At 45.8% G+C, this 25,056-nt stretch overlaps 1 protein-coding gene across 1 annotated transcript in view; it reads right to left on the bottom strand.

The window, feature by feature from the left end:
- Positions 1–19,535: 19,535 nt before the first annotated feature.
- Positions 19,536–25,056, bottom strand: part of LOC138565198 (uncharacterized) — a 201,452-nt gene continuing 195,931 nt past the window's right edge. The window contains exon 4 of the mRNA XM_069642965.1: positions 19,536–21,406. Coding sequence (XP_069499066.1) covers positions 21,339–21,406 — 68 coding nt within the window. The 3' untranslated portion in view covers positions 19,536–21,338. The remainder of the gene's footprint in view (positions 21,407–25,056) is intronic.

Below are 25,056 nucleotides of genomic sequence, written 5' to 3'. Positions count from 1 at the left end.
AAACCGAATTTAAAGAAAGAAATGCTAGCTTTTCACCAAAGATGTAAGAATGGGCCTTTGCAAACTGAAGGAAAAAAATGGCCTGTTTAAAAAGGAAATTGTTGAATGAAAGCTTGCATTACCTAGCAATGTGAAGGGATTGTGTTGTTGGTGATAATACACACAGGTTTGTTTTAATTCAGACCCAAAATAAGAAAATAAAGATTTTAAAACACATGGGCTGAATTTGCAAGCTCTCAGAAACCAGTTATTCCAGATGGCAGAGCCTTGAAACTTCCCCCCTAAGGAAGGGAGCCACACCATAAACTCTCAACAGATACTGCCACCTAAATGATAATTACTAGGTTGGAAAGAATCTAGGCTAGGCTAACCCACGGACAATGGATCTCCCAGGGCAAGGAAGTTTGAAATGAGAAGGGGCAATAAAACCTTCAATTAAGCTGAGAAACCCCCACCTTCCTTTGAAGGAAATGACAGTTGGTAGCAGTTGAAGGAATAAAAAAAATGATCCAGTGACAAAGAACTGCCATTTATTTCCAAAGACTATTTCATAAATAAACGTTAAAGACATTTATCTTTGCAGCAAGACTTTGTAAAAATGTAGAATTTTCGCAGTGTAAAAGTGAATTTTTGGGCTTTCTTTTAAGACTTAGAATTCACTGACACCGTCGGGACAGAAATGGCGGATTACAAGAAAAGCATCCATGTTGCAAATGCACATTTTTGTACATCTCTTATGATCATCCCGACCCATGTATAAAGTTATAGAATTTTGAGTAGTATAAATCCCACTGAAAAGCGCGAAAAACTGGTAGAAAAGCGAAACAAGGTCTCACAGGCTGGAGGATTGGACCGCAATGTGCTGCACAAAATATGTAACCTGTGTATATAATTTACTAAAATATTGCAATTGTATAAATGTATGTTTGTGGCAAAATCAGATTTTAGTTAAAGTAACTGTAGGAGGTTTTTGGAAATTGTAAAACTCACCTCATAAATCTGGCATCATTTTCCTGAAAGCCAACCATCATTCTTTGTGATTGTTAGTGTCTTTGCATTGTTGCTTTAGTGAGTAATTATATTTGCTTCAAGGTTTTTCAACACAAATTCATTATTTATTTGTCCATTTCCGAGTGTCATTTCATAACATTGAAAGGGGTTTGAAATCCGTTTTTCTCTCTTATTTTGGGAGCGAAGGTCAGATTTGGATTCCGATTCTTGTTTATTATTCCTGATTACCTGCTGCTTCTGTTTATCCATTCAGAATTGATTATTTGTGGGTTGAGGGATCATTGCAGGGGGAAATTCTAACTTGGGTGCTATCTTTCCTAAACTCAAAAGTGCTCCTATTCCGCTGGGCTGTGTATATGTTTCACTACAAGGTTAAACCCAGTGCATTGCTTACATTCTCATTGTAATTATCACCCCGTTGGTGATTGCTACCCCATATTAAAAAGTATATGATTTCTTTTGAATTTTAAAATAAATAAACAAATATTGTATTTTACCGACCAGCCTGGTTCATGGTCCATTGTGACCCAGGGTATTTGAAAAGGGGGTGTGATATGAGTGGTGTACCATCTCAATATTGAATCAATATAAAAAGATAGGCATTTCAGTCATGCGCTGCATACTAGGCCGAGACCAAGGGGTGTGTCGCCTGATTGAAATCCTTAACAAATTACTTTCTAGCACACCACCATACGAAGTTCGTCCAATGCGCATCGTAAACCTTAAAAGTTGGTGTCCTCTGGGACTTCTATGCTGACATAGCCAACTGTGAAGTCAACCCCTGCTTCTCAACTTCCACCTCGGGATTTGCGAGGCAGGCGCCCTCAGCCCCTTCCTGGGAGGGCACAAGGGTCCTTTCTGTTCAACCCTTTCAACCTTTTCTGTTCTGGCCCTTTCTGTTCAACACGACAGAGCTACAGACCTACAATCCTCCTTCTTCAGCAAACTTTCACCATTGGATTTCATGACATTATCCAGAGCAGGTTCTGGGCCCCTAGGGCGAGGTAGGTGTAATTATCCTGCACCCTGTCAAGGGTTTTGACCCATGTTGAATTATTAGACTGGGTAGATGTGGGGATGAGCTGTTGCCGCCCATCATTCTATCCCAGAACAAAACTAAATCAATAGACTGGGTAGATGTGGGGATGAGCTGTCGCCGCCCATCATTCTATCCCAGAACCAGGAGAACCGCGCAGTTTTGCGCACAACAAAATGGTCCCCTGACCTGCCACCCACCAGTGCGAGCGTGATGGGCCAGGAGTGCCATGGGTGTACATGTGTGCCATTTTTGGTAAAAGTCCGATACTGGTAAACTAACTAAAAACGAAAATAAGTTGTCATTTTTGAATGCAAGCTCTGAGAAACATCAGAGTTGGAACAGAATGTACCATCAGTAATCTGTAATATGTACATGTAATGTCAACCACTTGTGTACCTGGGAAATATGTATTTGGATCAGAAATAGATTTGTGTGCAATTTGACAAGGGGAGGATCCTCTGACCATAAACCTACCTCATCACTCTGACTCACAACCCAGATCCCCCAATCAAGGGAGAGAGGAGGAACTGGCCAATGATAAGTTGAGAGGGTTGGGCATGCAGAATGAGCCGACCCACCCACTTTCTAAACACATAAAAGGAGACTGTGCAGGACAGGTAGGGACATTCAATTTCCATTTCCTTGCGGAGCACACTGCAGACGACTTCACATCCAGAGATCCGGACTGACTCCAGCAAGACAGAGACCAGAACTTAGAACTCTGACTCCAGAACTCAAAGCAAAGGCCTAACCCACAAGCTGAGTTCTCTTCAGCAGGCCTCAAAACCTAACCAAACTATTCACAGCCGGGCGAGCTGTTTGAATTCTTTGCCAAGAACTTTTGCCAGAACCGGTAGCAGACCCAGAAGGCAGAATTATCCAGAGAGACCAGACCCAGACCAGATCGCTGTGCAGTGCTGAGAGATGACCCAGATCGCTGTGAGCAGAACCAGAGAACCAGTACCCAGTGGCGAGAGAACCGCAGCCAATCCTGACCCGATCCGTGACGAAGTCGCATTCCTGTCCAAAATATAGTGTGAGTACTCAGCTAGAACTGTGCAAAACCAATCTCTTAGTTTAAAATAATCTAATTCAAACTATTTGAACCTATTGAGAACAGCATCATAGAAATTGTGTCCCTTCTTTTGATTCAAAGCTGCAAAACTGTCATCTGTCATTTTGAAACTTTAAAATTTCATTTCTGAAAAACTACCTTCACAAAATCGTCTGTATCTCCGCAACCGTTTGTCCTAGGAACGTGATTTAACTTTCATCCTGCTCCTTATACTTCCTCCGTAATTGCGCTCGACGCACACGACTAAATTGCCGCGATTTGACATTTTGCTTCATTCCAGCCACGTGTGAACACATTTATCTTTTGCTTCCATCACAGAATTCTGTTTTCAACTTGATAACCATCCCTGAATCATTGATAGGGCTGGCCTGAACTGATTTAAAGTATCTCTCACTCACCCTGAACCTCCTATAGGGAATTAAAAGCAATTTGAGTATATTTTTCACTTCATTGCCACCACATTTAAAAGGATTTTGCTTGTGTTTAAAATCATACCTGTTTTCCTCTAAGCTCGCTGGGGGGAAATAGAACTTTGTATTGCATTTGTGTGTATTTCTGAGAATTGTGTGTGTTACTTCCATCTCCTTACATTGAATAGGGGGGGGGGGGAGTGAATTGTCTGAGAAAAAGTGATCATATTATCTTTTGCTGAAATCATATCAAGTTTATTTCTGTACTGCCTTTTATTCATCTCCTGGAAACCATAAAGCATTCTCTGATACCTTATTCCCCTGTTCCTAGTCATAAGTCACCAGAACTGTGCTATTGTAGGATTACCTATTGCTGATTACTGCTTATATTCTAATTTATTATAAAAGTGCGATATATATATATATATATATATATATATATATATATATATATATATATATATATATATTGTTTAATTCTCCAATAAACCTTTTAAATTTGCAAAACAAACTTACTTCTTGGCTCAGTGGGGTCAGGGGGATTCTAAGAGAGGGGTGTTATATAAGGGTTGTCATCCAGAGTACACAAACTGGACATGAAAATATATAAATAAGGGCTTCCCTTGAGCAATCCCAGACAAGGCACTGACTTAGTGGGACTGCTTGATTGGAGTCTTTAACAAAAGTGGGGGCTCGTAGCCGGGGATTCTGGATTAGATCTACCATTTGTGCAGCTTAAATACAGTGTGCTAACTGACGGGATACATACAACCGGTCGGATCACCACGCTGTGGTACGCTGTAAAGCACTCCTCAAAGGAACGCTCTGAGGAAACGGTCTGTTTTGCAAAATAAAATACAAACTTCTGTAAGTCAGGAAGGAAATCAAGTTCCAGAATGATGACCTTGGTAGATATCAAAATAGCCAGAGAACACCTCTTACATAAGCTATTTGTGAGAGGTGAGTGGGCTCATCAGGACCAGGTGGTCTGGTTGCAGGCAGTCGCACCCCAGATCACTGAAACAGGGTGAGATATATGGGGAGATCAGGGTCCCTTACATGTGGCCCTGACTGAACTATATATGACCCCTAAGGCCAAGGATGAGCACAACAAGATTGCCAGGGTACCAGCATATTTATATTTACATATGGGAGCCATACAGGACAAATGTGCTGAAGGCCAAGATCTGGCAAATAGGCAACTGATGGCATCAGAGAAGGCCCAATCTGACCTGGTCTCTTCTGAGCAGAGGCTGCAGAGGAGCCAGGAGTCAGAAAATGATAGTAGGCAGTATATTATTAAAATAAAGGAGGAAATGGATATCCTGCAACAGGAAAAGTCTGACCAGGATAACAGATTTCTGGCCTTGCAGAAGGAGTACCAAGAAGGTTTGGAGGCCCTACTGCAGAGCCAGAAAAAGCTGGAGCAACAGCTAGACTTCAATAGGGCATGCGCAGAACAGGTAGTCACCCTGCAAAGCCACCTAGATAGGGAGAAAGAGGAAAGAAATAAATTGATTTTGAAAGACCTGGATACCCAGGCAGAGTTTGATCAAGAACGCCAGAAACCTGGCGCCTTTCAAAGGCAGAGGGACGACCTGGCGGCACAGATGCAGGCTCTTAGTCAGGAAAGGGACACCTTAGGCCAGGAAGTCTGCCAATTAAAAGAAAAAATTGAAGGAAATCACCTGGCCCTCCAGGGGCTGGGTGACCTCCAAAAAGAGCATCAGAACTTGTTAGAGCACACCAGGAGGGTGGAAGATGCTCTGGCAAGAAAGGAGCAGGCCAGTAGGGATGGGAATCAGGAGGTAACCCTCCTGCAGCAAAAACTGGCCCAGTACTCCAGGATAAAGCAGGAAGCACAGAGAGAGAATGGGGCTCTCTGTCAGCACAATGATAGGCTCTAGCAACAGGTAGCCATGCAGGAGAGACTGATAGAGTCTAGTAAGGCCTTAACTGAGGAACTGAAAGCGCAGGCTCTTGCATTGCAACAGGGAGCAGGGGCTGATAGAGATGAAGTTCGCTGGGAAAGTGTTACGCTCACCTGACTCCCACGGAGGCGCAGGTCTGGTTTGGAGTGTTGTTGCTTCTTCTATGGTGAAGCGCAGGACCCGGAAGATGGACTGGACCGGACCTTCGAATCTGGCTTGTCTGGCTCGCAGGAATATCTTTCTGTATGTGAAAAGGGAGTATTAACAATCTGCGGGAGAAAGTATAAGCCTCCCGCTCCCTTCTCACCCCTCTACGAAACCCTCCTGCGACCCCCACGTGAAGTCTCACCTTAGGGTTTGAAAGGTTGAGCTCTCCATCCTGCTTCTCATGCAGGGGCGCGTTGTATCCAGTTACTTCACTGGGATTTTGATTGTAGAGGGTTCAAGTTTTGATTTCCCGGTATAGTACCGTAAGGATTCTGTTAATTAGTATGATTCCGCAATATTAATTGTTCGTTGTCTCTTTTTCAGGTGCGGAAACTATTCCGAGAAGAGCTGTGGAACCGAAGAATGAGACTCTGGTGAGCTTGATTAGAGTTCTCTCAGTGTCCTTGTATCAATGCGCTCACTAACGCTGATGTCTTTTTTCCCCATAGGGGCCGGGGTCCGGAAATGCCTGGATGCAGCACCGACCCGAAACGAAGCTCAATCCAGAAGAAATCAGGTAAGTCTTTAATGGGCGTTTGGGTAATGTCTTTTCATGCGCCCACTAACGCTGATGTCTTTTTTCCCCATAGGGGCCGGGGTCTGGAAATGCCTGGATGCGGCACCGACCCGAAACAAAGATCAATCCAGAAGAAATCAGGTAAGTCTTTAATGGGCGTTGGGTAACGTCTTTTCATGCGCCCACTAACGCTGATGTCTCTCTTCCGTCTCTCATCTCTGACTGTCTGTCTGCTATCCAGGAGTGGTGTGCCGCCAATGATCTCTGCCTTAATGCCAGTAAAATTGAGATTTTTCTCATTGGCACACCCGCTCCCTCCTTTCTTGTCACTCTCTGGCCGGCCTCTCTTGGCCCTCTTCCTGCTCCCACTTGCAAGGCTAAAAACCTAGGGGTCATCTTCGACTCCACACTCTCCTTCTCTCCTCACATCTCTGACGTCTCTAAGAAGTCACATTACCAGCTGCACCTCCTCAGAGGTATTCTTCCTTTCCACTCCTTCCCCCAGAAGCTCACTGTCTCCTGAGCTCTGGTGCTCTCTAGGCTGGATTATTGCAACAGCCTCTTTCTAAATCTGCCTGCTTCTCCTCTCCGCCCTCTGCAACTCATCCAGAACAGGACAGCAAGACTTGTACTTGGCCTCAATCCCAGATATCATATCTCTCCAGGACTGAAATCTCTGGCTCCCAGTGGCTGCGAGGATTAAGTAGTAAGTTCAAAACCCTCTGCATTGTCCACAAGGCCTTCCGGTGCCTCAATACCTTCAACTCTCTCTTCCTAAATATCTTCCTTCTCGAGCTCTTCGCTCATCCGCCTCCAACTCCCTCAGGGTCAGTCGCTTCTCCAAGCAACGAGTTGGTGTTAGATCTTTCTTCGGCTGGGGCATCCCTCTGGAACAGCCTCCCTGCCTCCCTGAAACTTGGGGAGAACCATCTCCGGTTTCGGAAGCACCTCTAAACCTTCCTCTTTGCTTCCGCTTTCTCTCCTCCTCTTCCCTGCTGAATTCCTGGCTGAAAAACTGTACTGGTAACCTGGCCACCCTCTGATCTCGGGCCCAGGACCCCTCCCCTGCCATTTACATACCAGCACTGCCTCCCTGGCAACCCCTGCACTTGGGACTGTTTCTGTATCCCTACAGTCCCCCACCAGCACATGACACCCGATGTCTGCACTTATCCTTGCACTTGCCACCAGCTGGCCCTACTTCTCTTATTGTTTTATTTATTCTATTACCCCTTGTATTGCACTGTCCCCACTCCTCCTCCCACTCTGCACTTCACCTATCCCTTCCTCTGCACTTGCACAATCTAAAGGACACATGGCCTAGTAGGATCGCTGTCTGTCTTCCCTCTGTTCCCCCTCCATTGCTGTGTCACGCCATGAAAACACTTGAGTATAGGCGCGTTATAAATGCCATATCATATATCATATCATGGATGTGCAAGCTAGATTGGCTCCGGTAGGGGTATGGGTCTTCAGGGTGTTTGGGCATGAGGTGTGGGTATGCTGTGACCCCAGTGGTCGTCCTCCCAGGAAGGGATCTAAACTCTGTTAAGGTCCAATTTTTATTTTGTTTATTTGAATTGCGCACCCAGCCCGTGAGCATCTGGGCGCATCTCTTAAGGTACATAGGTTACGAATAAAAGGCATTTCGCACAGGTACAGAGGTTGCAGATAAAGGGTAGGCAGTATACAAAGTATCAGACAAGGTAATAGCAAGTTGCACAGGTGCACTAAAGAAACTCAAGTTATGAAAGTTTAACATGAAGATAGTAGACAATAGTAGCAATAAGAATTATATTAAGAAACGTGTAGAATATGAGAAGGACAAGATGAGCAAGACGTACAATAAGCAGGGCAGTAAAGTCCAGAGTGCAGGTTTCGAATGTGGGGCGAATGTGTATTATGTGCAGGCAGCAGCTAGGTCCTGATCAAGGAGCCATTTCTTGACATTATGCTTGAAGGAGTGGAAGGAAGGCTCAATTCTCAGTGTATTGGGGAGTGTGTTCCATAATAAGGCTGCAAGGACTGGGAAACTGGACCCCCCTTCTTTTTTCAGCTTAAATCTTGCTATGCACAAAGAGTGAGCTTGGGTGATATCAGAGGACGAGTAGAGGTGTGGGCAGAGAAGCAGTTAGCTAGGTGCTTAGGGGCGCGGTTAGCCTGGCAACTATGAATGAGTGGAAGGGTTTTGAGAGATATTCTGAGTTACAGAGAGCCAATGGAGGCTCTGTCTAGTGTCAGATATATGTAGTTTCCTAGGAAGGTTGAGGGCAGCCCTGATGGCATTGTTCTGAGTTACCTGTAGTTTGTTATGGTTTCCTTGACTGGTTCCAAGGTAGAGAGCATTGCAGTAGTCAATTTTGGCCATTATAAGGGTTCTGGCAAGAATGATGCAATTCATAGCAGAGAGAAAGGGTCTACAAGCTGTTATAAGTTTGCATGTATACGCTGCAGCGGAGGCCACCGCATTGGTTTGTCTAGTGAGTGATAAGGTAGAATCAAGATATATACCCAGAGGTTTTGTGTCATTCGACACCTTAATGGTATTAACGTCAATGCTGAATGATTTAAAGGCTGGGTCCAATTTATTATGTCTGACGTGTGAGCCTAGGAAAAGTAGCTTGGTCTTATCGTCGTTCAAACAAAGCCCATGATGAGCCATCCAGGCCTGAATGACAATATAAACATCATTAAGAGCTTTTGAGACTGTCACATAGTCACCAGTGATAGGGATGAGTATTTGGGTGTCATCTGCGTAATTAGTGTAGGTGACACCCAGAGAATCAAGAATATCAAAAAGTGGCTTCGTGAACACGTTGTACAGAGTAGGGGAAAAACAGGACCCTTGCGGGACCCCACACAGTACTGCTGATGGTTCAGCCGTACCAGTCCTGGAAGGGGAGAAGACCGTCATGGTTCTGCTTGCCAGGAAGGATCTAATCCAGGAGGTGGCTTCATCTGAGAAAGGGGCAGCGATTTTGAGGTGATGGCAAAGAATTTGGTGGTCAACCAAATCAAAAGCTGCAGAGAGGTCGAGCATGAGTAGAAGGGCCAGCTTGCCCTTCTCTTTAAGGCCCTCGATTTGCGTGTTTAAGTCGATGAGGGCAGTTTCTGTTCCGTGTCTAGATCGGAAGCACGATTGGCAAAGACCAAGGAGTTTGTTAGATTCTAGATAAGCCTGTATTTGTAAATAGGCAGCACGGTCCAGGATTTTCAGTAGAAAGGGCACTGTGGTAATAGGCCTGTAATTTGAGGGGTTGTTAGGATCAAGGGTAGGTTTTTTGATTAGAGGGATGACCCAAGCATCCTTAAGGTTGTCAGGGACAATACCGGATTTGAACGAGGCATTAATGAAGGTGGGGATGAAAGGGGCTAGGTCATGTGCAGCCTCTTTAATGACCGGGACCAGGCAGGCGTCACCATGACAGTTAGAAGGTTTAATCTTTTTGATGATATTTTCAACTTCCCAAATAGACAAGGGGGAGAAGCTGAATGGTCTGATGGAGTGTGCTGGTACTGGGATGTTATTGGCGGAGGAGTTAGATTGAGAGTCTAAAGGTAGGCTGCATTTTTTCCTGTTGATTTTGGCCTGCAAGGTGGAGATTCTCTCGAGTAGCACTTTTTGGATGTTAGCGCACCATATGGTGTCAGTGTTACATTTGTCAGTAGGGGCTATCGGAGATTCTAGTTCTTTAAGTATTTTGAAGAGCTCTTTAGTGTTAGATTCGGCCTGCAGGAAGCGCTTATTATAAATATCTTTTTAGCTAGGAGTATTGCTTCTTTGTACTTAGATGATCCAGCAGTCAAGGTACTTTTGTTAGCGTCCGTTGGATGGCCTTTCCAATGTGCCTCTGCATTTCTTTTGGCTTTGCGTAAATCCCTTAGATGTGGTGTGAAGCACGAGTTGAGGTGTGCACAGGGTTTTGATTTCTGCAGTTTGAGTGGGCTATAAGGTTTAGCGCCTTCAGTATAGTTTGGTTGTAGATGTCTACTGGGACTGTAGGGTCAGAGCAAGATACCAAGACGTTGTTAAGAAGGGGAAGGATAAGTGGGAGCAGTTTCTCCTTAGAGATGTCCTCCTTATCAAGGGTGTGAATAGAAGGTGCGATGTTCGATTTGGGGCTAAGGGGGTTAGATTTGATGGCAAAGGTTATCTTATGGTTATCCGACCAAATGCATGGTGTGACAGCCTCTAGATTAATGGTGCAATTCAAATCAGTGAGCCAATCAAGGGTTCTTCCTTTGATGTGAGTGGGCTCTTGAATATAGTGGGTGGATCCTAAGTCCGTTAGGGAGTTGGCTAGGTAAAGTACTTTGAGGTCGTTCAGATCTTGGTAGCCAAGATTAAGGTCTCCAAGTAGTATAATTTGGGAGTTGGGTTTGGTGTCAGCGGCTAAGAGGGATGAAATATCCTCGGCAAATGTGGAGATGGGAGCCAGTGGCCTGTAAATAAGGTGCACTGTGGCTGTTTGATTGGGTGATAAAGGTAGTTTCACTGTTAGTAGCTTAGCTGAGGAGATCTGTAGATTGGGGATTGGTCTAAGTTCAAGGGTTCTTTTGAAAATGAAGGCGATGCCTCCACCTTTGGATTGATGAGAGTCTCTGTCACATCTGATGAATGCACAATTATCAGGTATTGCCAAGGATAGAGTGGGACCGGCTGCTGCATGTAGCCAATTTCCGTAATGGCTAGGAAGTCATGGGGCCTCATTACAAATCAGGCGGTCCAGAAATAACGGTGGCGGTAAACCCGCCGCCGCCGTTGTTTCCGGACCGCCTGATCCCGACTCCTGCAGGTGGGAGGTGATGTTCCCGCCAGGTTTGACTTGGCGGGTTTAACACCGCCCGCCTGCAGGCAGACGAGGAAACACCGGCAGCATTAAGAGATGCTGCCGGTGTTTCCATGATCCCCATTCCCATTGAGTCCCATAGGAATCAATGGGAATGGGGATTAACACCATTCCGCCTCCGTGATTCCCGGAAAACCGGGGTTGTAATGCCCTGGTAATTCCGGGAATCGCAGAGGCGGAATGGTAATACGAGTCCGGCGGTAACCAGGTGGTTTTACCGCCTCGGTTACCGCCGGACTCGTAATGAGGCCCATGGTCTTCGGTTACAATAATGCATGTGCTGGGATAGATCTGGCATTGACAAGGGCGCCTTTGATCAGGGTGTCTTTTGCATGGTGAGGGTTGTTGTCATGGAGGGTCAAAGTATTTTTAGGTGTAATAGTTGGATGCGTTTTACTTGTGTCTTTAGACTCTGATGCGTCAGTATCCTGGAAATGGTGAAGTTTGCTATTGGATGGGTGAATGTACATGGCGTTTTAGGGATGAATCTTAAGCATAATCTACAGTTCCTAAGGTGGAGAGCACACAGTTGGTTAGGCGTGGGTTTAGTCGCAAAGTGCTTGATCCAAAGTGCTGGGGCGTCCAGATACTGGTTAAAGCAAGCCACGATGATTACTGGCTCAGTGATGGGATAGTGCAAGGTAGAAGTGGGTAAGGTTAAAGGGTGGCAGATTGAAGAAGAGCTGACGTTCAACGTAGACCATGTAAACAGGGTGGTGATGAGCAACAGGGGAAGTGTGCAATATGACCAGTAGGCTTGGTGCATTGTGATGAGAACTGTGCTAGGCATGTATCTGAGTAGTCAACGGGGCAACAGAAGCCAATTCTGGATGTTAACAGCAAGTGCATGCAAAGTTAACAAGGCAATGCAAAACTATTAAACAGGCAAGTAGTGCTTGATAGCAGCTAGTACATACAGCGTACATACAAGGTGGGGGTCGCATTGCAAGCAACAGTAGGTTGCGTAAATGGAGGCAATGCCGAACTATTGAATAAACAAATAATGGTTGTTAAAAGCTAGTGCATACAGCATTAACATGGAAGCAGTACAAAGCTAATGGTTAAGCTGATAACAGATGTTAACTGCTGATACATACAGCATGTGCAGTGTAGCAGTGCACAGCCATAATATGCGGTGTAAGACCAATTGAATAGGATAACAACAGTTGTTAGCCGCTAAGGTACGTTAGATGAAACGGCATACGATATCAGATAAAGTAGCTTGTTGGTATACCGCAACTTGAAGAGAGGAGGGAAAGACATGAACATCGAGCAATGAATAATGCTTAGTGCAGCAATGCGCTAGGCAATAAACAGATTAGGGAGGCTGCCATTGGATAGAAGAATGCAGGCAGCCCACGAGGAAGAGTTTATCAGTGCAGTAGTTGCCGTAACTAATGTAATGATAATATTGATGCGTATGACCCGCGACTAATGTCCTGACACGAGAAAGTGGCACAGGGATAGTCAAAAGGTCGCCTGTTCATTGGAGTGGAATCCAAAAGTATAATGTCATCCGCCTATGCAAGCCACCCTACTGCTAGTGGACCTATCTTGGGGGTAAGGGCAAAGGTTTTGCTTTGCTAATTCCACTGGAATATCTGATGTATAAATTAAAAAATGCACCCCTGTCCTTGGCACGAGGAAACATCAATTTCCTTCGCTAAAGCCCTCTCTGAGTCTGAACGAAAATATGCAGCAAGCCCTGAGGAATATTGCGACCAAAGTTTCTTCCATAAGCAGTTCCTTTCCACTTTCTCAAAAGCAGAGGACATGTCTGAACTAGCAGAGAGAGCGCATGTCCTTTAGCGCTCAGTGCTTTCCATTGACACAGGTAAAAGACAAAGCCATTAAGGGTAGTGTTATGAAGATGCAAGTTCAACGCAGTATAAAGGAGGGCACTTATCAGCTGCGAGAGACTAGCAATGTAAAAGGGGAGGGGGCTCTTTCTTATATCTGTGAAATAGAATCTATAATAAAACAAATTCACAAATACAGGGGCACAGGTACGTATAATGAAACTTAGTGTTAGGGCGAAACGCTGTAAATGGGCCTAAAAAGCTTGCTTTTGCAGAAAGTGCGTTTATAGCCTTTTGTGTGCAGAAAAAGCCGCTGTGGCTGGTGACTTAGTGCAGAGACCGCGATCCCAGGCCAGTGCTGAAAGAAGTATACAATGGTTGTTATTTTTCGAGGTCACAGATTAGAGCCTGCAGGTTCCGCCAACGAATAATGAATGCATGACCATTTAATAATTCAAATCACATGTAAAATATGATTTTCTAATATGGCCGAAACGAACCACAGCGGTTTCAAATTGCCCTGTAGTATATGTTCCCTGGGAAAAGGTTAGAGTGTCCCGATATGCAACATTTGCGTAGCAGTGCGTCTGTGGTTCAAGGCTCTGGCGGTGACACAGTGGTAAGCACTTCTCATGAGAACCAGGATTAGGCGACCAGGCAGTTGATGAAAGTTCCGTTGGTCGTCTCAAATGTTTCAAAGAATTAACTTGGTGCTGTGGAAATTGGGGTTGGATTGTGATGTCACATGTTCTAAATGAGGGTTGTGTGGGAAGACCCAATTATTGAACATAATGTATGCTTTTCTATAAGGGTTCAAAGTACGAAAACCAATACGATTTGTGTGGGGAGATTCTTTCATGTTGCATGATCACAAATACTAATTTGCATTATACAAAGGTTCTAGATTTAGGGGCATTTCTTTGACAGCGCCTTTTCATGCAGTTCTATTACGCGATCGGTTTGAATATAGCTGTCCCATCTACGTCTGGGCCCTGAATAAAACTGTGTCACTTCTTGCCTCGGTGTACACTCCTTTTTTGACTACTTTTGTCATTTTTGTTGTGTTTCGAGGCCACCCGACACATTTTTTGAGGCCCCAGCGAGCTAACTCAGCCTTTTCGAATGAGGCATGCAAATTGCAGCCGTGCTCCCAGAGGAGTGCAGGACAGCATCCTTTGGCCAGTACAAATAGCTCTAGTACGAGGATCTCCGTGGATGCCGAGATCCTGAGGATCCACCTGGTCCGGCGCTGCCTTCACTCCGACTGAAGTGCAGTCCTTTAACGGAAGACTCAGAGGTTGCAAGAAGTGAAGAATCTCCCAAACGGATACGTGAGTGTACTCGTGGCTGAAAAGCACAAGGGGTGGGAGGGACTATTTTTATAGTGTAAAGGACGCACCTCTCATTATAGTGGTGGAGGGCAATTGACCGTAGTACTCCTAGATGTTAGGTCTGCCGTTCGGATAGGGAGCAGGTGGACGTTGGCACATCTGAATTAGAGCAGAAGGTTGCATAGTAAGTGCGGACCTTGTTAGACAAGAGTTGTGCGTAGTGCAAGCAACTGGTATAGTTGCGTCATTTTCTTTTCTTTGGGGAAGAATTGTTTTTGAGGGACATGCACGCACGTGTTTCACGAAGTAGCGACAGTTTGTTTTTAATGTTGTGGAAAGTGGCCGTAGTATTTGTTTTATGTGGCTGTGGAAAAATACAGAAGAGCAGAAATAACTTGTAAATAGTTGCAGAGCCTCGTAGCGCGAGTAAATGATGCAGTCGATTGAGAGAAGTAACCGTTTTTTCTAACGTACTAACATAGGGCATCTTTGTTAAGGTGGTGGGCCTGGTAAGAAGGCCATTTCTGTATTAATACGATATAACAAGGCAGGTCTGTGGAAAAGACCATTGTGTACAAGCATTGAGTGTGAGGTGTGAAAGGACGGGGCCTCACAGAGAAGGATGAAGCAAATGAAAATAGTGCGATCAGGTTTAAGTGGCAAGTATAGAGATTGAATGATTGGGACTGCTTGAAGAAGGAGTGAGAGTTTAAAGGCTTAAAATAATAAGGGGAAGGGGGAAAAGCGAGAGAAGAAGATTTCAATAAAAAGGATTAAGGTGGGGACAATGACGTCCTATTGGTTGGATGCCCCATTTAATCACGTGCAGAAAACTGCCGCAATATCATGATAAAATAACAAAATACCATTTTGAGTGGGTACATAACACAGTGGGAAAGTGTTATAAAGAATTGCCAGGGGAGGGAACGTTCGATAAAGCTATTATAGAAAGTACTTGGCAGCTACATACAAAGGAGCAAAGCTTAAAAGGAGACAGGATATTCTAGGGCTTTGGAAATTGTACGAGGAAAAGGAAAAAATAGACAGAGAAAGGGAAAGAGGAGGAGGAGCAGGGAAGTGCACCGCCCTCTCCCTATACGATATATCCATTATTAAAACCAGCTGCAGGTTATACGAATTCTAAATGAGTGCCTCAAGACAAGGAAGGAACAAATAAAAAGAGGAGGGTGACACGAGCTCTATTAGCAAGGATGAAAAAGGGAGGAGGAAATATTTCAATGAAATAAAAAAGAGCACGCAGCATTAACTTGACTGTGTGTTCAAGGAAGCAGAACAAGAATTGGAAAGGAAATAGAGGAAAAAGGAAAAGAAGACAAGAACGGAGCCAATGAACAGGGGTGGACAGCAGGACGCATAAAGTTTATAATTCACAATTCTCGGCCAATAGTGAAACTGATACGGCAGAAGAAGGGTACACCATATCAGACTAGGAAGACAGTGGGGATAGCGATCAAGGGGATGACGAAATAGACACATGCAATTTCACAGACAGGAGAAGGGAATGGAGAAGAAACTAGAGAGAAGAGGAGGAAAGAGAAAAGTCACTGGGTGACTGGGGAAATAGGCTTTGGAGTAGGAAAACGAGAATAGCGGTAGCCAAGAGACCACAACGTGGCAATAAACGCAGAGCACGCACACAGATGCCCCTTTTACAGAAAGCGTAGGGCGATATTCATTACATACCATGGCAGACAATAGACAGGGACACTTTAGTTTACAGTTTACCTTCATTAATGGTGGGGGTGAGCAAGTGGATTTATGTTTTTGAAAAGGAGACAGCGGGAATCCCATTGGCCATAGGAGATATACAAAATTTATTGGCAGTATTGGTCATGGAGAGAAGTGACAAAATATGGCAACAGGCTGGATATGGCGGGGTAAGATTAAGCTCCAATATACATGATGGAGCACCTTTTAATAACTATCGAGCACATGTTTGGAAGGCTCTAAGGGAGTTGTATCCAGATACGTCAGACATGGGTTCCATATTGTTTCGTAGAATGAAGCCTGATCAGGACCCAGCAGAATACATACAATCCATACAAGAAATGTGGACACAGGAAAATAAACAGCCATGGGAAGAAAAAATACCCTTGTTTGACCACATCTTAGTGAGGGGGCTCCTCGCAGATATGCAGACATATTTAGAAAGCTAGTGGGAATTGAGGGGAAAGGGTGGCCTGAGATACAGGCAACAATTGTACACTACTGCAAAAGAAAGCAGGAGAAGGATGAAGAGACTGTTGATAATGCAACAAAAGCAGAAAACAAATTAGTTCCGAAAAAATGGGCGAAAATACATATCGAGGCAGCAGTACCATAAAGGAACTCATGGTGGCAACAGTAAAGACAGACACAAGTGATCACTGTTCAGGGGTGTTTATTGAATTTTATCATGGGTGAGATAAATGCCTAATCTAAACCTAAATCTAAACTATCAAATAATAATAAGGCAGTCCTTGTGGCCTCTTGTCAGATAAAAAGGTGCCTATACTAATAAAAATCTATTACCAAGCCTTACTTCTAAATTACAAAAAGAGTGTGGGAAAATGTTCACCAGAAAAGAAAAAAGTGTTCACCAAATTATAAGTCAGGATGGTATGGCTGGGTCTCCCTTTCCCACGTTTGAAGCACAGGACAAGGCGGGACTCTCAAACACAGCACACTCCTTGGCCTCGTCCACACAAGGTTCCCAGTTCAGTTCAACGATACCAAAACCTTCAGAGGCTAAGTCGCCTTTTTGCATATGTCTCTTGCCTTACAAGGCCTGTGGCGTTTCACAATGGCAAACAAAAAAAAGTTATCTCGGTGATCTTGCACCTTGGGCAATTGCTGTTCGCCCCCAGGAACTCCCTCTGTCGGGCTCTGATCCTCCTCCCAGTTGGGCCGCCCTCCTTCGGGTTCACTACGGCCTTTCTTTTACACAGTTCATGTATTTCTAACACAGTTCATGTATTTCATATTTTCATGAGAAAGCAAGGTTTTCCTTCTCCTAATTTTCTTTTCACATCCCTCTGTCGGGTTCACCTTGCCACATTACACAGTTCAGAATCTTAGTGGAACGCTTTCCACTTCCCCTAGCTTTCCTCTGGCAATGGGTCAGAGACTTTCGATTGTACAAGGGATTTGACGTAACCCTTGTAGAACCACTCTGATGCCTTACGCCACCCTTTCCTAGGGTTCTCGTAGTTTCAAAACAGGTCCCGGTCAGAGCTTCAAATGAGCGCCCACGTGGCGCCGGACCCCTCTGCACCTGGAATTCAGCAGGCCTTTGGTTAAAGGTCAAACACACACACACACACCTTCTTTCTCTTGTAAATTCCTTGCGTTCAAATTGTTGCTACTTGCAACCTTGGGCTCAACACAGTTCGGTTTGCTATCAGCTTCCTCTGACTCACCAGCTGCGCTGAATCCGTCAGCTTCTCTGATATCTGGAGTCAAGGATAGTACCACGGTAGCCAGCTTGCCTCTCGGCCTGCGTTATCAATGCGGGAGGCTCCTGTGTACTATTGACATCTGCTGCTCCGCACGCTAGCTGTAACTCCCGGTCTTATGATTTCCCTTTTGGAGGCTTCACAGGGCTGAGTTGAAAAGGGCAAGGGCAATTCTTCCTTTGTCGTCCTTCCAACTGTCGCCGCCTTTCTCCTCTGTTTGAACTGCCGGTTTGGTGTAACTGTCTCCTCGTGCGTTCGGCCTTGCTCGAAGTGTGCTTTCGTGCTCTGCCTTTTATTCCTGTGGGGAAGATAAAGGGCCGTCAGGTGTGCGTGGTTATTGTCAATTGCCTCACTCTGCCTGACCTGTGTGTTGGGACATGTCAGGTAAATGGCTCTGGTGTTAGTCTGTTTACTGTTACAATTTAAGACGTGTTTGTGTGGGAAAAGGGGGGGTAGAGCTTCTAAATATCCTACAGGGTAGGATGGGGAAAAGGTGTTACAGGGAAGGGGATACGGCGTCTCAACCTTCGGTGTCCCACTTCCACTCCCTGAAGACCATCTAGGTGATCCTCCCGCACTGGTCCACCCCCAGTAACTGGATCCAATAGCGATGGCCGTGTCCTGGCCACCTGGATGACAGATCCCCCGGGGACGAGCAGGTGAGACACCTTAAGGTTTCTCACACCATACATGGAGGTGTTTCTGTACGGGGTACACATGTTGTTGGGATGGTTGCCGGGGATTGAAGGGAAGGTGTTCCGGCTGTCCAACACATTTTTGTTCAGGCCCCAGTGTTCCTCCTCTGTTAGTTCAGGCATACACACTCTACTGTACCTGGAGTTAGTAGTGGCATGGAAAGACATGATTATACTGGTTGCTACTGCTGAGAAAAACATGGAATGGCATTCAGTTTTATGCATTGATACCACACTGGCATTGACAGGAGTAAGCAACACAGAGTTGTTTGCAACAAAAGACAATGAAGAAGGAGAGGTAGTGTTTGAGCTGAGTATACCTTGTCTAGTACACACAAAAGAAAGGGCAGTGTCCCAGATGACTCATAACAGAAAAGAAAGCACAATATTTGCAGGTAGATGTAGAAAAGGTGCCCAAAAGCTTGTGGATAACAGGCCCCCATGATGTAGGAATCTTTAAGGGGCTGGGACAGTACACATCAAGTTAAAAGAAGGAGCACTATTGCATGAGTAAAGCAATACCCCCCATCACGAGATGCAGATGAGGGCAAATATGAGACACTGCATGCCCTATGGCAGCAAGGCATAATACAGGTGAGCTCATCATCTTGCAACACAGCTATATATCCGATTAAGAAAGCAAATGGAAGGGCATGGCGTTTCATACAGGACTTAAGTCCTCTGAACAATATTATTGGGGCAGAATATCCATTGGGCCCCAACCCTGCACTGGATTTAGCAGCATTGCCGCAGAAACACACGTTTTTACAGTAGTTGACTTAAAAAATGCCTTTTTCTCCGTTGCACTACATCCAGACTCCAGGTATCTCAACTCTTTTACGTATCGCGTGCCCCATTCGAACATACTCCGATGCCTCAGGGGTACTGCAAAGGGTCAAGCATCTTCAATAATACAAATGGACTTGAGCAATTTGCAGGTTGCAAGCACAGTAAATACAGTACGTTGACGACTTATTGGTGTGCAGCCCAACCGAAGAGGAGTGTAGAAGGGACTCAGTGACACTACTGACTTTGCTAGTGGACAGAGAGAAATTAAAATACTGTCAAAAGGAAGTGGTGTTTTTAGGTCATGTTGTGTCAGCAGATGGGAGAAAAACAACATCAGAAAGAGTAGAGGCCATACACAAAACACCACGACCAAAAACAGTGAAAGAGATTTATTTGTATTTTATTTATTTGCATTTATAAAGCACCCATCGGGCCTTGGGCATCGTGGCGCTGTTACAGGATACTTGCTTAATTGAACAACAGAATGAATAAAAACTTTACAGACAGTTTCCAGTGTGCGTTCTCATATGAGCAATGCGTTAGTAATAGCAAAGACATTAGATTATCCCAGCTGAAGCGGGCGTGTGCCTATGGGGCAGTGGCTATTGGAAGAGATGAGTTTTCAGTGACTTGCGGAATACTGCCAGGGAGGGTACTCTTCTGAGTGCTGGTGGTAGCGTGTTCCAGTTCTTAGGAGCTAGGACTGAGAAATTTGCGCCTCCTGCTCTGGATCTTTTAAAGGTCGGGAGTGCAAGTTGGTTGCAGTGCTGGGCCCATGTGGGACTTTCTGTTGTGGCGCGGTGGATGGATTCAGAGAGGTAGAGAGGTACTGTGTTAGACAAGCAGGAGTGTGTGATGTAGAGGGTTTTAAAAAAATGCGCTCTTACACAGGGAGCCAAAGGGCGTCCCATCTGGCTTGGAATATGTGCTCCCTCTTAGGAATGCTGAGGGCTGCTCTGAGGGAATTGTTTTGTGTAGTTTGGAGTTTCCTCAAGTTCTTGGATGAAGTGCCTAGGAGCAGGACGTTGCTGTATTCAAGCCTGACCACCACCATGGCTCTGGCTATGGTCAAGCAGTTTTTGGGGGAGAGGTAGGGTTTGTCAGCGTTAATGAACTTAGGAGTTAGTGCGACTGATGAGGCGATGGCGCTAACTTGCCTTGACATGGATAGAGTGGAATCTAGATATACTCCTAGAGTTTTGGCTGTATCTGATGTGGTGATGGTGGTGTTGTCAAGGTAGAATGATGAGTATTTACTATCCAACTTGTTGAGGATTTGTTTGGGACCCAATAGTAGTATTTCGGTCTTGTCTCCATTGAGACAGAGACCACTAGCCGCCATCCAGGCCTGGATGAGGGCATAGGTCTTGCTGAGTGTGGCTGTGTCTTGTTTGTAGGAGCCAGTGAGCGGCAGTAGCACTTGCGTATCATCGACGTAGTTGGTGTATGATATGCCGTGATTATCAAGTTCACTGAAGAGAGGGAGCTAAAAAATATTGTAGAGGGTCGGTGAAGTACAGGATCCCTGAGGGACTCCGCAGTGGATGGGGGTGGGAGTAGCACAAGCCTGGTTAGAGAACACTCATTTGTCTTCCTTCCAGGAAGGAGGTGATCCAGGATGTTGCCTGCTGTGAGAATTGGGCTGCCTCCTTCAGGTGTCTGCATAGGATCCTGTGATCTACGAGATTGAAGGCTGCAGACAGATCAAGGAGCAGTAGCAGTGCTGGTTTTCCTTTATCCATGGTTTGCTCAATTTGAGTTTTTAAGTCGAGTAGGGCAGTCTCCGTACCGTGGTGAGGCCGGAGGCCAGATTGCCCTTTACCCAGGATGCTGTTGTCGTCAAGGAATTGTTGTATCTGGATGTATGCTGTCTTGTCCAGTATCCTAAGCAGGAAAGGGACGGTGGTTATGGGTCTGTAGTGGTTTGGCATGTCTGGATCGAGCGAGGCTTTTCTTAGAAGAGGGCGAACCCAGGAGGGGGAGACGATGCCTGAGGAGAGTGAAGCATTGATGAAGGCTGTGACCAGCGGTGCTTGGGGTTCTGCACAGACTTTGATGAGTGTTGCGGGGGCGATATCTCCCTTGCATGAGGAGGGTTTGATGTGCTTCATGGTGGCTAGGATTTCTTTTTCAGTAACTTGCCTGAAGGAGAAGGATTTAGAGTTTTTGTTGTCTGCGTGGGATGCTGGGGCCTGGGGTGTGTTGGCTTTTTTGGCCTTGCAGCAGATTTTAGGCTTGTGCAATTACTGCAGAGCATGGGTTTTTGATTATTCCACGTACACCAGGCCATTGCTGCACTAAAAGATGCAAAGAAAAACAAAACACACATAAAATGGACAGCTGAAATGGGCGAACGCTTTGATGAGCTCAAACATGAGTTAGCACGTGCACCAGTGTTTGCAACTTCCAATTACAACGCAAAGTTTCACCTGTTCTGACATTTAGATGGAAATTTAATGACAGCAGTACTGACACAGAAAAAGGGACAGGGACACAAGCCACTTGCATATTACAGTGGGTCACTGGATGCAGTGATGCAGGGACATTTACCATGTGAACAGGAACTTGCTGCTGCTGCATTTGCTATTGAGAAGGCTTCCACGATAACTATGGGGTACCCAGTAGTTTTGTGCATGGAACATGCATTATTTGCAATACTGGAGAAAACAAAATCAACACTGACAACTCAGAGATCTTCAGGGTATGAGGTAATATTAACAAACAAAGTCATAGAAGTGGGGCAAAGCGGGACTATGAACCCAGCAGAGTTTATTGCAGAGAAAATGGAGGAAGGGGATAATGTACATGACTGCATAGCATGCATATACAGGAGTGAAGGTTACCCCCTGGTTAAGGAAGAAGTGATCGAAGGGGGGGCATGATTTCCATTGACAGAGGTTTCAGCATTGACAAGACCACAGGGAAAACAGGGAAAAGGCATTCAGGTTGGCAAGTGGTGGTGCATACATAAGGAGTACACAAATGGGAGAAGTTGATAGTGTACTCACAGACGTGACTACCAAACCATTACTCTGTACAAGCAGCAGAGCTGGTGTACTTGATTGAAGCAAGCACTAAACATGTCATATGGCCAGGCAGTGAACATCTTCTCTGATTCAGCCTATGTCACTTCTACAGTGTACGCAGGGTTAGCAAGATGGGAATTGAGAGGGTTTAAACGAAGTGATGGCACTCCCGTTTAGCATGCAGAATAACTGAGTAAACTACTAGAAATGCTACCGCTCTCAGTAGAGTTAGCATTAATAAAGTGCAAGGCCCATACAAGAGGGCAAGACTCTATCTCACTAGGAAATGAAAGAGCAGACAGAGCAGCAAAGTAAGTAGCATATCTGTGAGAGGGGTCACAAGTGCTGTTCCCTGGTGAAAAAGAAAAAATACCTCTAACAGCAGTATTAAAAGTGAGCAAAGAAAAATATGCATTGGCAGAAAACTTTAATGCAACACGAATATTGCAGAGAATTGAGCTGCAGAGAGAAAAATCAGATACTGAAAAAGATCTATGGAAGAGGCGAGGATGTTCTTTTTGCCCAACACACTTGGTTTGGTGACATGATTGCACAAGACAGGTTTTTATGCCTAGAAAACTGTTACAATTGGCATTGGAACAGCTTCACTACCCAGCCCATGTATTGTAAGAGCATGTGGCTGCGGGAATAAGTGAAGACTGGTTTGTGCCAAATTTGTATGAGTAGGTCGCAGAGTTCTTAAATAACTGCATGACCTGCCAGAAATGTCTGGCAGGTCACACATTGAGAGTTGTAAAGGGAACATTCCCATGACTAGAAGGCCCCTTCCTTTGAAAAGCACTTGCATATCGACTATGTTGAAATGCAAGAGCGATGTATTTCTTACAAGTACCTGCTGCTTGTAGTTGTGTGTCCATTCTCACGTTGGCCTGAGGCAGGTCCCTGTGCTCATAATGACTCCCGTTCTGCGGATACATTTCTTGTGAGGGAGGTGTTCCCAAAGTGGGGGACGCCAGATGAAATTCATTTTGATAATGGGCAGCACTTTGCTAATGATTTAAGAAAGGAGATAATAACACTCCTGGGTATAAAGCATAAACTATGCACGATTTACCATCCTCAAGCCAACGGTTTGGTAGAAAAGATTAATGGGCTGCTGAAGGTGTGATTGGCAAAGCTTACGCAAATACTTGAAAAATAATGGGTGCATTGCTTGCCTCTTGCTTTGTTTGAGCTGAGAAATAAGCCTGGAGGAGCTCACCACCTGACTCCTCATGGGATTGTTACAGGGTGGAGAATGCATGTGCCTATTCCACTGTTGTGTACAATCTCTGATGCACACTGTTCTTCCTCTATTCTGGGGGGGAATTTGATACGTATCTCAAGCAATTTACCAAATCCCTTCGATATATATCCTTGCAGAGGATGCCTAAAAGCCAATATGGACAATCAGTTGACCCAAACGGACCCTTTCCACAGGCAGCACTTCCCTATTCCAGAGACAAGGTCCTCGTAAGAAACCACATTCGAAAGTGGAAAGAAGGGCAAAGGGGGGCATGGCCAGCTAGCAGGCAATGCGGATGTGAAGTCTGTCAGCTCCCGCGGCTGCCATTAAACATCCTGTATAATATCCTACCCCAGCGTTACAAACCACGTAAATAAAAACATGCAGTGATGGGGCATGAAGCGTAGAGGCAGATGATTGAGGTAAAACTCGGGGACCGACTTTGCAGGGGGAGATTTGCCAATGGAAAACTCTGGCCCGATAATGCCACGGACCACCAAAATGGCAGACGGAGTGGACCGAAAAGCATAAACAACTGGTGGGCCCGAAGCAAACGCATCCTAACGGGCAGAGCACTGGACCCATGTGGAGCGTCCTCTGGTCCACTGTTGAGCGGATCTAACCCCGACACCGAACCGATGCAGGACAAAAGGACAGACGGCCACATTTGCAGGAAACGGCTGACGGCGGGCTCCCACAGTGCCCAGAACCCCGCCGGCTGACTCCTGAGTCCCAGCAGAGCACAACTGCAGAAGCGAGGCTGACTACCCCGGGGGAGAAGCTAACCCGACCCGGTCAAGCCCCCCCACCAAGACGACGACACCCGCGCCAGCCGGGAATGAGAGGGACAAAAGGAGGTGGAGGACAAATACCAAAGGCAAGTGCGCCATGGGGTATTGCCTGGGGGTTCGCACACACAACCGTGCAGGTTCTGGATGCCCACCCATGCGAATCAGATGCGGGCGACCCGGGGCGAGTCGCTAGAGAGGCACCCCGCCGCCCTTCCCATTGAATAAGGAAAGCGGTGGTGGGCAGCAGACCACCCCCACATCAAAGCAGGAACCGTGGCTCCAAACACAGCGCTCCGGTGTATACCAATGCCAGCGCTGGAGAACTAATTCGATCCCACTGCACTGAGACAGGCACACGCGTGGGAGAAAAAAACATAGTGGACATAGAACATAGTGGAGCTGCAAAAGACACTTCGCTACACTCTACCCGAAATGTATAAACAGTCTGCAAAAGCCCCACAACCCACAACCCACCCAGAAAGCAAGCTAACTGCATACACCCACGCGCGGGAATTGGTGCCTCAACCAGTGGGCGAACCCAGCCAAACAGAGCGCAGGATAGTCTGGAGAAAGAAACAAACCTGACACAGAAGACCCCTTATTCCAGCAGCTTCAGCAGTGGTCAAGTGCCCTAACCCCACAAGAACGCAAAAACCTGCCAAGCCGGCCCACGGGGCACGAGGTCCGCCGGCCGACTATTGCTGATCTGGCTCGATGCATGGAAGGGTAGCCCTTGCCATACCACAGACATTCAACCTGCACATCCTTAGTGGCATAGATTCGAAGCCTGTACCCTGAAAGTGCCAGACCCATCTGATCCGTCACTCCCCCAAGCCCTTGAAACCTTACCCGAAACCCGCAAACAGGAACTTTGGACACAGCAA

This window comes from Ambystoma mexicanum, chromosome 1p (assembly GCF_040938575.1).
Source record: "Ambystoma mexicanum isolate Mex_15411 chromosome 1p, UKY_AmexF1_1, whole genome shotgun sequence".
Lineage (NCBI taxonomy): Eukaryota > Metazoa > Chordata > Amphibia > Caudata > Ambystomatidae > Ambystoma > Ambystoma mexicanum.
This window is presented reverse-complemented; position numbering and strand designations above follow the sequence as displayed.